The sequence below is a fragment of the Cucurbita pepo genome, chromosome 18, assembly GCF_057944985.1.
Source record: "Cucurbita pepo subsp. pepo isolate OVF chromosome 18, ASM5794498v1, whole genome shotgun sequence".
Lineage (NCBI taxonomy): Eukaryota > Viridiplantae > Streptophyta > Magnoliopsida > Cucurbitales > Cucurbitaceae > Cucurbita > Cucurbita pepo.
In genome coordinates this window covers 8,386,167-8,403,061 of record NC_141815.1, presented here as the reverse complement: position 1 = coordinate 8,403,061, position 16,895 = coordinate 8,386,167, and the positions used below count along the sequence as shown (strand labels likewise).

The 16,895-nt window shown below is 41.5% G+C and overlaps 3 protein-coding genes across 6 annotated transcripts; 1 reads left to right on the top strand and 2 right to left on the bottom strand.

Annotated features, from left to right (window-relative positions):
* Positions 1-775: 775 nt before the first annotated feature.
* LOC111780011 (protein TRIGALACTOSYLDIACYLGLYCEROL 3, chloroplastic) lies at positions 776-6,377 on the top strand. Of its 3 annotated transcripts, none has more exons than XM_023660252.2 (10): positions 776-1,323; positions 1,663-1,791; positions 2,518-2,613; positions 2,721-2,798; positions 3,536-3,597; positions 3,732-3,807; positions 4,021-4,128; positions 5,183-5,358; positions 5,461-5,545; positions 6,095-6,377. In XM_023660252.2, the coding sequence occupies exons 1-10, from the start codon at positions 1,138-1,140 to the stop codon at positions 6,131-6,133; spliced, it is 1,035 nt and encodes a 344-aa protein (XP_023516020.2). In that variant the 5' UTR covers positions 776-1,137; the 3' UTR covers positions 6,134-6,377. The 3 variants fall into 3 exon arrangements, with proteins under 3 accessions (XP_023516020.2, XP_023516019.2, XP_023516021.2); XM_023660251.2 differs by having other exon boundaries at positions 776-1,335; XM_023660253.2 differs by lacking the exon at positions 1,663-1,791 and having other exon boundaries at positions 776-1,335.
* A 584-nt stretch (positions 6,378-6,961) lies between these two features.
* On the bottom strand, positions 6,962-9,794 carry CLV2 (Leucine-rich repeat (LRR) family protein). 2 transcript variants are annotated; one of them, XM_023660248.2, is made up of 2 exons: positions 9,499-9,794; positions 6,962-9,431 (listed from the first exon to the last, which is right to left on the bottom strand). In XM_023660248.2, exon 2 carries the CDS (start codon positions 9,351-9,353, stop codon positions 7,089-7,091), a length of 2,265 nt encoding a protein of 754 aa, XP_023516016.2. In that variant the 5' UTR covers positions 9,354-9,431; positions 9,499-9,794; the 3' UTR covers positions 6,962-7,088. The 2 variants fall into 2 exon arrangements, with proteins under 2 accessions (XP_023516016.2, XP_023516017.2); XM_023660249.2 differs by having other exon boundaries at positions 6,962-9,376.
* Positions 9,795-10,176: 382 nt separating this feature from the next.
* PRORP1 (proteinaceous RNase P 1) lies at positions 10,177-16,680 on the bottom strand. The gene is made up of 7 exons (XM_023660247.2): positions 16,394-16,680; positions 13,639-14,903; positions 12,393-12,482; positions 12,135-12,316; positions 11,508-11,628; positions 10,680-10,748; positions 10,177-10,593 (listed from the first exon to the last, which is right to left on the bottom strand). The coding sequence occupies exons 2-7, from the start codon at positions 14,830-14,832 to the stop codon at positions 10,486-10,488; spliced, it is 1,764 nt and encodes a 587-aa protein (XP_023516015.2). The 5' UTR covers positions 14,833-14,903; positions 16,394-16,680; the 3' UTR covers positions 10,177-10,485.
* Positions 16,681-16,895: the final 215 nt, after the last annotated feature.

Sequence of the window (16,895 nt, the reverse complement as noted above, 5' to 3'; positions counted from 1 at the left end):
CTTAGCTGCGTTTTAAAAATCTTGAGGGGAATCTTGAAAGGAAAAGCTCAAAGAGGACAATATCTGAAAACAGTGGGCTTATGCGGTTACAAATGGTATCAAAGTCAGACACCGAGCGATATGTCAGTGAGGAGGTAGAACCCTAAAGGGGGGTGGACACAAGACAGTGTGTCAGAAATGACGTTAGGGAAGGTGGATTAGGGGGTCCCACATCGATTAGAGAAGAGAACGAGTGTATGCAAGAAGGCTGGGCCCTGAAAGGGGATTGTGAAAGCCCACCTTGGTTGGTGAGAAATTTCTTTTTAGCCAAAGCGTTTTAAAAACCTTGAGCGGAAGTCGAAAGAGAAAGCCCAAAGAGGAGTCTACTAGTCATAGACTCGAAGTATTATACAGAGGGAATAAAGTTGTACCGTGCAAATAAAGCCTCATCATTTACTTATATATGATTGATTGTGAGTGAACTCTATTAAACCATCTAATGATATGCTTTCCTCTTGCACCTTTGATTGAACATATTTGTACACTCCAATTAAATGAACTGCCAGAAATCCTAGAAACCTTGATAAAGTCTTCATAGGCATGAGCTTGGGGTTAAGAGATAGCAGCCTTCTTTAAGGTGAAGCATCCGTGGGCAGGGACCAAGAATCCACCAAGGCTTGGATAGGAAGCAATATGATCAAACTTACCTACATTGCTATCAGCTTGCTAAGCTCATTACAAATAAGACGAACCCATGAAGAAAAACTGCCAAAAAAGAACTGAAAGGACGCACAAGCCCACGTCTCATCGCAAACCCAGTTCATCACGTCACCGCGGCAAGTCTACGAAGGCCAATAACTCCGTGGGTTCCTTTCAATCTTCAAAGTTTCTTCACATTCCCATCTCTTTTCTTCATCTTCCCAGATCTTCTTCTGGGCAATCACTGCCGCATTTCGAGTTCATTCTAAAGCACAATTCGTTATACCATCCTTTGCTTGAGTTGCAAGATTAAATCGAGTTTTCAGGAGGGGGTTCTCATAATCCTATATGGGTTTCTTTTAATAAGTCAGTAGGAGGTCGATTTTGGATTAGTTGAATCGTGGGTCAGCTTCAAAATCTCCAAATTCATCGACCCTTTAACTGGTCAATCCCGATAACATGGTTTCTTTATCGGGTTCGGTGTTCTTCCCATTAACAGTACCCGATTGTTCCTCTCGATCGCGTAAAGTAACTGTTCTTGATGCGCACAATTCGTTTTGTTCAAAGAAAAAGGTTCGGAGAAGGGTTGTTCGTAATTGCATTGCGCCTCCGACGTACTTAAAGAATAATGGGTCACCTGCCGCCGTAAATTCCATTGTACATCTTTCACTTCTTGATTTATTTCTCTGTGTTCTTCTATTTGCTGCGTCCTGTGCATTTGAGAATTGTTCGTATGTCTGTAAACTCTATGATTTTCCTGTTTGATTGCTTCTGCTGTGCCCCTAATCGTCTTGGTCGTAGATATCTGATTGTTCATAATGTTTCTTCATTTTATTGCCATTTTAGCTATCAATTTAAGCATCCATAATTAGCGACAAGGCGTATATACTTTCTAGCTTTGTTTACTTTCACTGTGCACTTGCTTTCAGTGAGTATCTTCATTTGTGTATTGTGGTTCATATTTAACAAGGATTATATTATCAGGACTCGTTTAGATCAGAACATATAAGCCCAGAAAATGAGAACAAGGATGAGTCTGATGTTCTTATTGAGTGTAGAAATGTCTACAAATCCTTTGGAGAAAAGCATATATTGAGAGGTGTGAACTTCAAGGTGATTCACATTTCTGCTTATTTAGTTCATTTCCTTTTTCAGTTTTATGCAATTTCTTGGGATTTCTAAGGGCAAGTGTTCTATGTACACTTCCATTACCATTTACATTTTGTGCTTATGTGAGATCCCACGTCGGTTGGAGAGGAGAACAACACATTCCTTATAAGGGTGTAGAAACCTCTCCCTAGAAGACGTGTTTTAAAAACCTTGAAGGGAAGCCCGAGAGGAAAAGCCTAAAGAGGACAATATCTGTTAGCGGTAGGCATGGGCTGTTACAAATGGTATAAGAGCCAGACATTGAGCGGTGTGCTAGTGAGGACGTTGGGCCTCCAAGGAGGGTGGATTGTAAGATCTCATATAGGTTGGAGAGGAGAACAAAACATTCCTTCTAGGGGGAGGGAAGTCCTCCGTTTCTTTCAAAGGTGCTGACCCACTCGTAACAAGACAAGTATGTGTATAGATAGGACGTTAAGGAAGACAACAAGGGTCGGGAGTAAACCGAAAGGCTTATTCTCTTCGTGTCCCGCTTCCATGAGGTTATGGTGATTATGCTCGGCTATGTTGTATCTTCCATTATCGCTACAAATGAGAAATTTTCCATTCAGTCTCCTTACCTCTACGTCAAGATTCTCACAGCTCTTCTATCAGCTAATCTCTTTGTTTTATATTTATTCATCTTTGTTCTTTAAAAAACCTTTACTTCCTCTCCCATTTTTATGTGTATAGATTAGACATGGAGAAGCTGTGGGAGTAATTGGGCCTTCTGGTACTGGGAAGTCTACAATACTGAAGATCATTGCAGGTCTTCTTTCTCCAGACAAGGTACATTAATGACTGTCTTTGAACATTTTCCTGATGTTGGACTATACATTTTCCAGATTTCCAGGTTTATACAGCTCTCCTCATTCGATTTCTGGTACCGTGAACAGGGAGAGGTATACATTCGAGGTAGAAAGCGAGTTGGTTTGATCGATGACGAGGAGCTATCTGGTATTCGAATTGGATTGGTTAGAATTTTCTCTAACTTAGTATATATTTAAACTATATTTGAGTTAGGCAGACACGTTGTGATGTCCCACATTGGTTGGGGAGGAGAACAAACCACCATTTATAAGTGTGTGGAAACCTTCCCCTAGCACACGCGTTTTAAAGCCTTGAGGGGAAGTCCGAAAGGGAAAGCCCAATGAGGACAATATCTGCTAGCAGTGGATCTGGGCCGTTACAAATGGTATCAGAGCCAGGTACCGGACTATGTGCCAGCCTTCTCGCTGTTCCCCGAAGGGGGGTAGACACAAGGCGGTGTGCCAGTAAGGACGCTGGGCCCCAAAGGGGGGGTGGATTTGGGGGCGGTCCCACATCGATTGGAGGAAGGAAAGAGTGCCAATGAGGACGCTGGGCCCTGAAGAGGGGTGGATTGTGATGTCCCACATTGGTTGGGGAGGAGAACAAACCACCATTTATAAGGGTGTGGAAACCTTCCCCTAGCAGATGCGTTTTAAAGTCTTGAGGGGAAGCCAGATGCGTTTTAAAGTCTTGAGGGGAAGCCCGAAAGGGAAAGCCCAAAGAGGACAATATTTGCTAGCGGTGGATCTGGGTCGTTACACACGTAAACTTTCGTATTTAAATATGTAAGTGAAGAACTAAAATATATTTATTGTAGCCCATCAACTTAAGCTTTCGGGTTCCATTGTAATTTGATTTTATTCAATTCTTAACATGTTCGTTCGTTCTTCTCTACCTGTAGGTTTTTCAGAGCGCGGCACTCTTTGACTCGTTAACTGTTCGGCAAAACGTTGGCTTCCTTTTGTAAGGAACTTATTTCTTAGGAAAAAAACAAGTCTTGCCACAATTTTCATTACATATATGTTTTGAGCTTAGCCTGGATTAAGTTTTTCAGTGCTGAAGGGTTCGTCTCAATTGTGTTCTTGTTTACTGCTTAGATATGAAAATTCAAGCTTGTCTGAAGAACAAATTTCAGCATTGGTAACTGAGAACTTAGCTGCTGTTGGGCTAAAGGTTTGACTGTCATTTATTTATAAGATGATGCATACTTATAGCTTCCAAGTTCCCTTGGTGTTAAATTTCCTACTAAGATATAACTACGTCTATCTATCGATGGAACGAGCTGACGTTTCTTGCTTACACATCCTCGAATATGTAGTATGTTTCGTTGTAGGAAGTGCTTCGAAATTTTCTGGTATTTCATATTTTAACCTTTCGTTTTGTTAGGGAGTTGAGGATCGGTTACCTTCTGAATTATCAGGTGGAATGAAGAAACGAGTTGCTTTAGCTAGGTCTATAATATTTGATAACACGAGGAAAGAAGTCGAGCCAGAGGTATCTCCTTTATTGGTTTGATTATTAAGTTATTGGCTTATTTCAATGTTTTCTCTGTTACTCGTCATAGGGCTAGGTCGAACTTTGGGTTAAGATGAAAACGAACATCTTCTGGCATTTTAAGTTCCTGGTGACGTTAGACTTGATGTATTTTGTAACAGTTCAAGCCCACTGGTAACAGATATTGTCTTCTTTGGGCTTTTCCTTTGGGACCGTCCCTCGAGGTTTTAAAACGCGTCTACTAAGGAGAGGTTTCCACACCCGTGTAAAGAATGTTTTGTTCCCCTCTCCAACCGATGTGGGATCTCACAATGGGCTCTGGAGGGGGAGGGGGGTGGATTGTGAAATCCCATATTGATTGGAGAGAAGAACGAGTGCCGGTGAGGTTTTTCACACCCTTATAAAATGCGTCTCCTAGGCAGAGCTTTCACTCTCTTATAAAGAATGTTTTGTTCTCCTCTTCAACCGATGTGGGATCTCACAATGGGCTCGAAGGGGGTGGATTGTGAGATCCCTAGAACAAGTGCCAATGAGGTTTTCTCACCCTTATAAAATGCGTCTCCTAGGCAGAGATTTCACTCCCTTATAAAGAATGCTTTGTTCTCCTCTCCAACCGATGTGGGATCTCACAATGGGCCTCGAAGGGGGTGGATTGTGAGATTCTACATCGATTGGAGAAGAAGAACGAGTGTCAGCGAGGACGTTAGACCTCGAAAGAGGGGGGATTATGAGATCCCACATCGGTTGAAGAGGGAAACAAAACATTCTTTATAAGGGTATGGAAACCTCTCCCTAACATACGTCTAGACAGGAAAGCCCAAAGAGGACGATATCTGCTAGCGATAGGCTTGGGCTTTTTAACGGGAGATGCAAACTAGGAAGGAAGAATTATTGTTAATCCGACCGGTTTCATAAATCTCGAAGCATTTTCAAATGTGGTTCCTATATTATGTCTATGGTTGGTTCAAACTTAGATAGTGAAGTTGTAATCATATTATTCTGTTTGAAGTAAATGGCAACAAACTTGACTGTGATTACAATCAAACGTAATCAGGTGGTGTTGTATGATGAACCAACTGCTGGACTTGACCCAATTGCATCAACTGTTGTTGAAGATCTTATACGTTCTGTTCATATTAAGGGTGAGGATGCTAGTGGGAAGCCTGGGAACATTGCGTCCTATATTGTTGTCACCCACCAACATAGTACCATTAGGAGAGCTGTTGACAGGTTACAGTTTTAGCTCCTGTTTTACGACCTCTTGCTTCTGCTTATAAATGTAAATGATTTTGCTGGCGAATCCTTAAAAGAACACAATTTGATGTTGTGTAGGTTAATATTTTTACATGACGGAAAGGTTGTCTGGCAAGGAATGACTCGTGAATTTACAACTTCTACTAATCCAATCGTTCAGCAGGTAATGACTCATGCTTTCACGTTGTATGTGTAACAGCCCATATCCACCGCTACAGTTGGTATCAGAGCTAGACATTGGTCGGTGTGCCAACAAGGATGTTGAGTCCCAAAGGGGGGTGGATTTTGAGATCCCACATCGATTGAAGAGAGGAACAAGTGCCAGTGAAGACGAGATATTGTCCGTTTTGGCCCGTTACGTATCGTTGTTAGCCTTACGGTTTTAAAACGCGTCTACTAGGGAAAGGTTTCCACACCCTTGTAAAGAATACTTTGTTCCTCTCTCCAGCTGATGTGGGATCTTACAATCCACCTCCTTTGAGGGCTTAGCGTCCTCGCTCACGCTGTCTGATGTCTGGCTCTGATACCAGTTGTAACAGTCCAAGCCCATTGCTAGCAGATATTAAAACGTGTCTACTAGGAAGAGGTTTCCACACCCTTAAAAGGAATGCTCCGTTCCCCTCTCCAATCGATGTGATAGCGATAATAGGACCATATTGAGAAAGACGAATATTTGAGTCTATTTTAATTCGCACTATGTTCTTGTTTTCAGTTTGCATCGGGAAGCTTGGACGGTCCGATTAAGTACTAGGAGATACACTAATGATCATGCACTCACCATTCCTAATTCTCAGGAGGTAACAGAGCTTAGTTACAGGGAAGACAGATATATGTATGTCTGCATACTCCTCTTAGAATTGTCATCTAGTGTTTGTGTAGCAGCAAATGCTACAAGTTTAAATCACGGGATATCATGTAGAGATTGTTTTGCAGGGATGAATCGATATTAAGCAATAAAATTAAACGTTCAAAAATTTAGTTGACACTTCCAAGAATGGGGTCAGAGGTTCAAATATCTCGTAAGTTGTAACGGCCCTAGACCACCACTAGTTGATATCATCCTCTTTGGACTTCCTCTTTCGAGCTTTCCCTCAAGATTGTTAAAACACGTATGCTAGAGAGAGGTTTTCATACCCTTATAAAGAATGTTTCGCTCTCTTTCTCAACCGATATGGAATCTCACAATCCACCAGCATCCTCGTTGGCACTTGTTCCTTTCTCTAATCAATGTAGAACCCTCTAATACACCCTCCTCCTTCAGTACCCAACGCCTTTGTTGGCACATCGCCTCATGTTCACCCATCTTCGAGACTCAGCTTTCTCGCTGACATATCGCCCGGTGTCTAGCTCTGATACCATTTGTCACGGCCCAAAACTACCACTAGCTGATATTATCCTCTTTGGACTTTCCCTTTCAGTCTTCCTCGAGATTTTGAAATGCGTCTATCAAGAAGAGATTTTCACACCGTTATAATGAATGCTTCGTTCTTCTCTCCAACTGATGCAAGATGACACATAAGGATCGTACTAAAAACTAAAAAGAACATAAGAAAGAAGAATTGTGTCAAGACAAGAAAAGTAAAAAAGATAGACAATATGTTCATTAACCTAGGATGATGCTAACTCTGAAATATGTCATACAAAGCTGATAGCTCAAAGGCCTCAAAGGTAAAAGGAATATACAAGAGAGCAATTCCTACACTTGATTAAGCTTTTGTGTGGAGAAAGTAGTTTCTTGCTCTAGCAGAACACAACAGGGAAACAGTACCTAAGTAGAAACTAACAAATGCACTCAAACAGAAAACCCAAACCGATATCGGCCCCTCCGATTCCGAATCTGATATCTTCCCCGGAACAGTTGGATACCCAGTGGAACGACACCCTTCGCCCGAAGACTCCACACACAGTTCTGGATTCCCAGCAAATGCACCTGGGAACCGCTTGAATCCCTGCTTCTCCGAAACCAAACCCGAGAAGCAGTTATACGACAGATCGAGAAGAGTCAAATCCTCGAGTATGGATATATTTCCTGGGATTTCACCAGACAGATAATTGTGGGACAAATCTAAGGCTCTTACACTCTGCATTTTCTCTAACCCAGGAAGCTGTCCTTCTAGAGAGTTATATGATAAGTTCAAGTATTGCAGACCCTCTAGTGAAAATAGACCTTCCGGGATCGACCCGTGTAACAGATTATTCGACAAATCGATTCCAACAGCTGAAGACAGATCATAATTGAATCGTAATTCGCTACCGACATCTACAACGGTAGAGACTTTAAAATTCACAACTTTCTTCGCTGCGAATGGATCTTTCGATGGCCTACTAATGTCGCCGCTGTTAAAATTCGAGCATATGTTGAAGTTGACATCAGGTATGGAGCCAGAGAATTTGTTGCTTGAGAAGTCCATCAGCTGAATTACTTCAAATGCAAACAACCAACTGGGAAGGTTACCTATGAACTTGTTCCGAGCGAGGGAGAGATATCTCAGGTTCGACCATTTCGTTATCGCATCGTTCAAATTTCCCGAGAGATTGTTGGAGCTGAAATCAACGATCTCCAACGATTTACATCCTGCCAAAGTCAGTGGTACTTCACCAGAAATCATGTTGTTGCTAATGTCTAATATCTTCAGACTATCCAATGCATCAAGCTCGGGTTGAATCTCACCAGAAAGATTATTGTTGTTGAGTATCAAAGCAAGTAATTGAAAGCATCCAACAATGTTCAACGGAATCGACCCCGATAAGAAGTTATACGAGAGATCAATGACTTGGAGATATGTCAGATTCCCAATCCTTGCAGGAATTTCCCCGACAAGGAGATTGTGCGAAAGAAACAACGCCTGCAAACTTCTCAGTTCCGTGATCTTCGATGGAATTCCACCTGAAAATCGATTGTGAGACAAGTCAAGAAGAACAAGCCCTGATTTCTCTATCGTCTCCACAATCCTGCTCGGAAGAGGGCCATATATATCATTGTTACTCAAGTCCAACACGAGTAGCTGCTCCGAAAACAGGAGTCTAGGTGACATCTTGTAAGTTAAATGATTCGACGATAGATTCAACTGAACCAAAGCACGAAGCGATGCGATACACGTTGGCACGCCTCCAAAAATAGAATTGTTAGCCAAATTCAAAACTGTGAGTGACTGCTTGCAAGCTGAAAAACAAGGTAGCGTTCCAGAAAATCGATTCGACATGAGATTGAGCAAAACCAAAGGCTGCTGGAAATCGAACACATTTCCTTTCAAATAGTTATTTCGAAGATCCAAATACTTAAGGGACGTTGTGTTCGACAAACTCTCAGGCAGTTCACCACTAAAAGAATTGAAACCCAGATCAAGTTTCTGCAGCTTTGTTGAAAAGTTCCCAATCCAAGAAGGAATTGGACCCTTTAAGTATTGGTTCCCAACCAAAACAAGCTCTTCCAAGTTCTCTAGTTTCATCAATGTCTCAGGCACAACACCTTGAAACCGATTACCACTCAAATCAACAGTTCGAAGACGGATCAAATTACCGAAACACGTCGGTATCGAGCAAGAAAAGTTGTTCTGGGATAAAATCAGATGCTCAAGAAATGAAAGGTTACAGAATCCAGGGTTAATTTGGCCAGACAAGTTCATATCAGAGAGTTTAATGGAAACCACTCTACCAGTCTTGTTTTCACAAGCAATTCCAGTCCAATCTGAACAGTTAGAACCCATCCAGCTTGATAAATTCTTATTAGGGTCTTGAATCGATGATTTGAACGCTAAAAGAGAGGCCCCATCTTGAGGGTTAAGGTCCACTGAGTGGGAAGGGTTTAAGCAAAGAATCACCAAGAATAAGAACAACAGAGCATGCCAATCAAGCGACTTAGAAGGAGAGAAAGAAGAAACCCATTTCTGGGCTGCTAATGAAGAACAAACCCAGAAAACCCTCATACAGGGAAACGGAATCGATTTACCAAAAACCCAGTTCTTGTTCATCACTGAGAAACGAACCAATTTCACTAGAACTCCAAAAACAGCCAGAAGAATCAATGATAATAGTAAAACCCCATTTGCCTAAACAAGATCATCGATGAGATAATGCTACATAACACAGAACATAGAATGAGAAATAGAGACTTACGAGTGGAAATGAAGCGAGATAGGAAGTAGCGGCAGATGGGGGTTTTGTTTTTATGGGATTGTGGGTTATCGGAGGTCGCAGTAGAACAGAGATTCTCTCATTACATGTCTTCTTCGTCTTGTTTATGGAGAGAAAAAAGCAGAGCCATTAAAGGGGGAAAAGCGTAACTTCGACTAGGGACGGTAGAGATTTAAAGTGAAAAAGTGAGCGAGCTTGTTGGTCTGTGTGTCCACTCGCTCCTTTTCCTTCATGACCCAAGTTTTGGACCCTCAAATGGCTAATTCTGTCCCGTTAGACACGATTAGAGACATATTCAGAGACATATGAATGAACTGAAACTACATTTAAATGAAAGTGATTTTAAGATAAGGTGCATCTTTTTTTTGTTGCTCAATCATAAAAACTTCATAGTTAAGTGTGCTTTACATTAATTTATGTTGGGTGACCTCCCGTTAATTTTCTTACGATGCATATGAGTGAGGACAAAACATGTTAGAAGTATTTGTGGTAGTCTATAAGGTAGTTTTCGAGAAATGCAGAAATCAGTAATAATTTAGTCCTTACATTTTCGAATTTGTAACTATTTTTTCGGACTAAACCATCAAAAGATTCGTGATCGAAACATACGAACACAAATATTATTACTGAATCTCAAAAGAATTTTAGCTCATCAGTGAATTGAATTGAATGAAAAGATTGTCATGATTATGAAACGAATGAAGATAATGACAATGATTAAGAATACTTAGTTACAATGTCGTTAAACAAAAGAAGTTCTAGACAAAAATGGCGTCGAGCTCTATCTCTCATCTTTCTCCCTTGTCGTTCTCTCCCCTCTCAGAAATGAGACAAAGGGAAGCTCCTCCCTCGTCTCATATATGAAACGAGGTAATGGCGACAGTGACACTTACGGAGTCGTGTGTTGGTGGAGGCTAGCTACAGTAATACAAGACTTACGAGACACCAAAATGCTATCAAATTCAAATATCAGTTCGAAGAAGTATCAGTGGCTCTGGTGGCACATAGCCATTGCTTTGGGGTCTCTAGATCATCACCTGTGGCTGTTGGAATGTGCCAACTTCCATTTTCACACTCCTGGAATAGATTCAACATTCATCAAATATCTAAAATACGAACGATGAATGTTCATATTTTATGATTTAGCACGTTAATAGTCGCACCTGAATGACAACTGAATAAGGCGGAGGCATGTGGAGTTTTAGTCCATCTCGTGATACCGACATTCGAATCTGCCAATCATTGGACGAAGTATTAAAACGACACCGCTTTGATATAATCAATGAAGAAAATATGGGTTTGAACTTACCAATATATGGATTGATATTTAGACGTGAACCGCTAATTGAGAGAAAAATCACGGATATCACGAGTTATTAAGTATTTTATGAAATTTCTTAATAAAAATGTAACAGCCTAAATCCACCGCTAGCATATATTATTCTCTTTAAGCTTTCTCTTTCGGGATTCCCCTCAAAGTTTTTAAAAACACATCTGCTAGTGAGAGGTTTCCACACCCTTATAAAGAATGTTTTGTTCTCCTCACCAACCAATGTGGGATTTCACAATCCACCCCCCTTTGAGAGCTAGCGTCCTCGCTGACACTTGTTTCCTTCTCCAATCGATGTGGGACCTCCCAATCCACCCCATTCGGGATCCAGCGTCCTTGCTGACACACCGCCTCGTGTCCACTCCCCCTTCGGGGCTGCTCCTCGCTAGCACATTACCCAGTATTTGACTTTGATACCATTTGTAACGGCCCAAGCCCACTGCTAGGAGATATTGTCCCATTTGGGCATTCCCTTTCGGGCTTCTTCTCAAGGTTTTTAAAGCACGTCTGTTACGAAAAGTTTTCTACACTTTTATAAAGAATGTTTCGTTCTTCTCCCCAACCGATGTCGGATTTCACATTCTAAAAGTAAAGTCACAAACACCTTTGCTCAAAGGAACAATATTTGCCAAAAGAGGGGGAGAGAAATAATGAAAAATACCTGATGCTTTTCCTTCCATTGTGGGAAAAAGTTGTTGCCAAGCAATTGGAACAAGTGGTCTCTCATTTCATCGTTCGTCAGCAGAAAACATTTAAAGCGTACAGCAGCATATAGCCAGTACCTGTAGCACACACAGAATAGACTGGTTTGAATTCCAACAAAAAAAAAAAAAAAACTTGAGCTCGTACTGCTAGTCAAATGTAACAGCCCAAGCCTAACGCTAACAGATATTGTCCGCTTTGTCCCATTACATATCGTCATCAGACTCACGGTGTTAAAACGCGTCTACTAGAAAGAGGCTTCCACACCCTTATAAGGAATGTTTCGTTTTCCGCTCCAACCGATATGGGATCTCACAATCCACCCCCTTAAGGGCCCAACATCCTCGCCAGCACACCGCCCAGTATCCGACTCTAATACCGTTTGTAACAACCCAAGCCCACCACTAGCAAATATTGTCTGCTTTTCTCGTTACATATCACCGTCAGACTCACAGTTTTAAAACGCGTCTATTATGGAGAGGTTTCCACATCCTTATAAGAAATGTTTCATTTCCCTCTCCTACCGATGTGAGATCTCACAGAGATGTTTTCAAATATTCAAGTAAATAACTAGAAAGATGAATACCAGTCATCATTGGACCCATGAGGGGTAGCATAGAGCGCACCACAATCTTTCCATGATTCTATTAATCTCTTGTTATTAGGATTCAGTGCAGGACCTCCAGTAACACGACTTCTATGCAAAATTATGAGTGGCATTCTCTTTGTAGGGCTCAGTTGACGCATTTGATATACAATCCTTTTGAGCTGCAATTAGAAGATAGTATATTTCAGTACCAATCACAATAAACACAGAAAAAGTAAAGACCTAAAGATATATCACCTGGATAAAGCTGAAATGATGTTGATTAATAAGACCAACGTTGGCACCATCAATTACAGCATCAAAAGGACCATGCCTTTCAAGCCACTCCTGAAGTATTTCACCTTCAAACTAGTCAGATTTTTGCCAACATAAATTAACATGTTACTTTTCTAAAGAAAAGATGTAAAACAGATAGAGAACCACTGTGGATTGACCAAGTGAACCATAAGAGCCATGGAAATAATAAAGGGCTTAGGATGGAATAGGTTTAAGCCGTGGTGGCCACCTGTAACGGCCCAAGCCCACCACTAGCCGATATTGTCATTTTTGGGTTTTCCCTTTCGGGCTTTCCCTCAAGGTTTTTAAAACGCGTATGCTAGGGAGAGGTTTCCACACCCTTATAAAGAATGTTTCGTTCTCCTCCCCAACCAATGTGAGATCTCACAATCCACTCCCCTTTGGGTCCCAGCATCCTTACTGGCACACCGCCACATGTCCACCCCCCTTCAGGGCTCAGCCTCCTCGCTAGCACATTGCTTGGTGTCTGGTTTTGATACCATTTATAACAGCCCAAGCCCACCGCTAGCAGATATTATTCTCTTTCGGCTTTCCCTTGTAGACTTCCCCTTAAGGTTTTTGAAATGCATCTGTTAGGGAGAGATTTTCCACACATTTATAAAGAATGTTTAGTTCTCCTCCCCAACCGATGTGGGATCTCACAATCCACCCCCCTTCGAGGCCCAGCGTTCTTGTTGGCACCCCCCTTCGGGGCTCAGCCTCCTCGCTGGCACGTCGCCTGATATTTGGCTCTAATACCATTTGTAACAACCCAAGCCCACCGCTAGCAGATATTGTCCTCTTTCGGCTTACCCTTTCGTGCTTCCCCTCAAGGTTTTTAAAACGCTAAGGAGAGGTTTCCACACCCTTATAAATAATACTTGGTTCTCCTCCCCAACAAATGTGGGATCTCACACAACCTATCTAGGATTTAATATCTTATGGATTTCATTGGCAACCAAATGTAGTAAGGTCATAAGATTGTCCCGTGAGAATAGTCGAGATGTGCACAAGTCAGCTTGGATAGTCACGAATGAAGGGAAAAAAAGAGAGAGACCATCATAACAAAAGCCCCTACAAAGGGGTATGCAGCAACAACAAACAAGAGGAGATGCAATATGGGAAACTTACGTTGTGAGCTTATCACTCCACGAACAATTAAGACTTCAAATCATAGAATCTGGGGATGAACGAAGAACTATCATACCTGGAATCTATTAAATTCAGCTTTAACTTCTCGTTCGCAAGCCAACTTGGTCAACGAGGCAGCAAAGTTTTCAGTTTCTTTCGGATCAATATCGATGCAAACAAGTTTCTGACCACACGACTGACAAACGCCACTATCGTCCATCACAGTTCTCACGAGCCTCCACTTCCCGCTACCGAGCCAACCTTGTCCATGCCACCCTCCACCTCGTTTAACGATTCCTTCCCTAACGTCGTTCATATCCCAACGTTTAACACCAACTTCTGCTGCACATGCAGAATTAAACCAATCTTCAATAACTTTAGCAGTAGGTTCAGAGACCTGCCTCACTGTTCTTCTTAACCGAAGCAGCAACTCATAGACCTTATCGGCCTTCTTCACATCAGAACTGAGTTTTAGAAGAGCAGAAAGCTCGGGTTCTTCGGGTTGCACCTCGGATGCAGCCATGTGGGAATCGACTTCATAAGCTTCTTGAGGCATTAGCTTCCTACAGAAACCAAAAAGGGCTGGTCCATATGACCTCAATCTTGGTGCAATATCATAATCCTTCATCTGCTTCACCAAAGAAAAAGCCATTTCTGGATCATCCCTTGCAGTTGCCAATCTTGCAACACTAGTAAATGTCGCCTCATTTGGGGATACTTTATCAGTCATCATTTGCTGAAAAATCTCAAAACCCCTACTCAAGCCCACGCTTAATACATCGATATCCTCACTTGTTTCAAGCGAGCCCGACGAAGAACACAAATACAGCAATACATTATAATGATGTTGTTGAAGTTGGATGCCATTACTCCGTGCCTCGTCGTAAAGCTTCAGTGCTTCAACAACTTGTCCATTCTTTGAGCACATATCTAATTTATGTTTAAGCACTCTCTCAGGTGATTCCTTGAGGGCTTTTTTCCTTGATCTGTTCGAGATTTTATCGGTAGAAGATGCTGAGGATTCGTGAACAGACGAAGTGGAAGCTAAAGCAACAGTACATAAATATCTAGCTGCGTGTATAGAGAAGTAACTGTTGCAACTACATTTCAGTATAGTTTTTGAAAATACAGTCGACCGATGGCTATGGACTTGGAGGCTAGCTCGAAAAGTATTCTGGCCGGAAAATATCCATGGAATTTTAGTGAAGTATGAAAAGAAAGGAGAAGTCTTTACAAGTGAAGGCATAAGTGAACTTCTTAAGGTTGTCATTCCTATACAGTAATCCAGAAGATTTTCATTGCACTAGAATCAGCAAGAACAGATGAACAACCCACGTTCATCTGAAAAATTAATGAAATAGAAATATGGTAAGCATAGTCTACCAATATCTTACATAGAACACTACAAATACAAATGAATTTGTACCACTTTCAGTTGACTTATACAAAAAATTGGAAACAAAACTCAGAACATTGCAATGCAGGTGATGAAAAACTATAGCAAAGCATAAACAAATGAAAGAAGAAATTGCAAAACTAATGATGAAAACTTAATCTTGTTTACAAGAAACAGCCAAGTTATATGTATTTATAGCCTCCTTTGCATTAAGGATCCTCTAATTCCACGCACGAGATAATATAAAAGCTTAAAAGCAGTGCCAATTCAGTAGCATTGTCACAGCCCGAGCATACCGCTAGCAGATATTGTCCTCTTTGGGGTTTCCCTTCAAGGTTTTTAAAACGCGTCTGTTAGGGAGAGATTTCCACACCCTTATAAAGAATGCATCATTCTCCTCCCCAACCGATATGGGATCTCACAATCCACCCCGCTTCAGGGCCCAGCATCCTCACTAGCCCATCACCCAGAGTCTGGCTCTGATACCATTTGTAATAGCCCAAGCACACCGCTAGCAAATATTGTCCTCTTTGGACTTTTCCTGTCAAGCTTCCCCTCAAGGTTTTTAAAACGCGTATACTAGGGAGAGGTTTTCTACCCTTATAAAGAATGCTTTGTTCTCCTCCCCAACCGATGTGGGATCTCACAATCCATGGGGCCCAGCGTCCTCGCTAGCACATCGCTCGGTGTTTGGTTGTAATATCATTTGTAACAGTCCAAGCACACCGCTAGAAGATATTGTCCTCTTTGGCTTTCCCTTTCAAGCTTCCCCTCAAGGTTTTTAAAACGCGTCTGTTAGGGAGAGATTTCCACATCTTTATAAAAAATGTTCCGTTCTCCTCCCCAACAGATGTGGGATCTCACAATCCACCTCCCTTCGAGTCCAGCGTCCTCGCTGGCACATCGCCTAGTGTCTAGCTCTGATAACATTTGTATCAGTCCAAGCACACCGCTAGCAGATATTATCCTCTTTGGGTTTCCCCTCAAAGTTTTTAAAACGCATATGCTAGGGAGAGGTTTCCACACCCTTATAAAAAATGCTTCGTTCTCCTCTCCAACCGATGTGTATCTCATAAGCATAGCATCAGATTAGCATTTCATTCAAAGGTATCATACCAAAGTTCCAAAAGCAAGGTTTTAAATACCTATATCAATAGAACCATCAAAAACAACTCAAGGGAAATAGCAATAGAAATTTCCCCAGAACGTCCATGCCAATGGATATTTCTAAAGAACCAAAATTCACAAATACATTCAGACATTATCTATACTTGGTCCATATTTTTAGATTCGATTAACCCAACCCATTATGTCAATACTGAACCCTGTTCCAAATTCGATTCACCCATAACCCATTGTCGGGAAGGTGAAGAGAGATAGAGATAGAAAATCATTCAAAACTCATTCATTAAGCAAACCCAGTTTCTGAACTCACACGAATTGGGTAGCGCTTTCAACCGTAGAATCCCCTGACGAGAACCTTCAACAATGAGCCAATCAATCAACCTCAGACGGTAAGCAGCGAACTCGACGGCTTGCTCCGACAAGCTCAGACGACAAGAACTGATAGCAGCAACTCCACGAAGGCGAACTCCGACGACTTTGGAGAGGCAGTGATTGAAGTGTTGAAGATCGAAGTAAGGAGAAGATTAGCACAGTCTCTTTGCTTGGGTTGGAATTGCAGAGATTTTTTTGTTCTTTTAGGGTAAACGAATTTCAAAAGTTTAGATAATAATTTTTAAAAAATCTCAAAAATACTCTTAAAATTTTAAAATAAAAATTCAAAAATATTTATACAGTCAGTTTTGAATAGGAACAGTCGATACTTGAGTAACTTAATCAACACTCGTTCAACCGTTAATTCGTTACGTATCGTCCTCAACTTTACGGTTTTAAAACGCGTCTACTAGAGAGAGATTTCCACACCCTTATAAGGA

Bases quoted from the DNA above. Each gene is read 5' to 3' on its own strand.
- LOC111780011 (XM_023660251.2), top strand. From the start codon at position 1,138: ATGGTTTCTTTATCGGGTTCGGTGTTCTTCCCATTAACAGTACCCGAT. The intron at 2,614-2,720 runs GTACATTAATGA...TACCGTGAACAG, and splicing joins GTCTTCTTTCTCCAGACAAG to GGAGAGGTATACATTCGAGG. The intron at 4,129-5,182 runs GTATCTCCTTTA...AAACGTAATCAG, and splicing joins GGAAAGAAGTCGAGCCAGAG to GTGGTGTTGTATGATGAACC.
- CLV2 (XM_023660248.2), bottom strand. From the start codon at position 9,353: ATGAACAAGAACTGGGTTTTTGGTAAATCGATTCCGTTTCCCTGTATG.
- PRORP1 (XM_023660247.2), bottom strand. From the start codon at position 14,832: ATGACAACCTTAAGAAGTTCACTTATGCCTTCACTTGTAAAGACTTCT. The intron at 12,483-13,638 runs GTATGATAGTTC...GAAATACTTCAG, and splicing joins CTGAATTTAATAGATTCCAG to GAGTGGCTTGAAAGGCATGG. The intron at 11,629-12,134 runs GTATTCATCTTT...TGTGTGCTACAG, and splicing joins CATGGGTCCAATGATGACTG to GTACTGGCTATATGCTGCTG.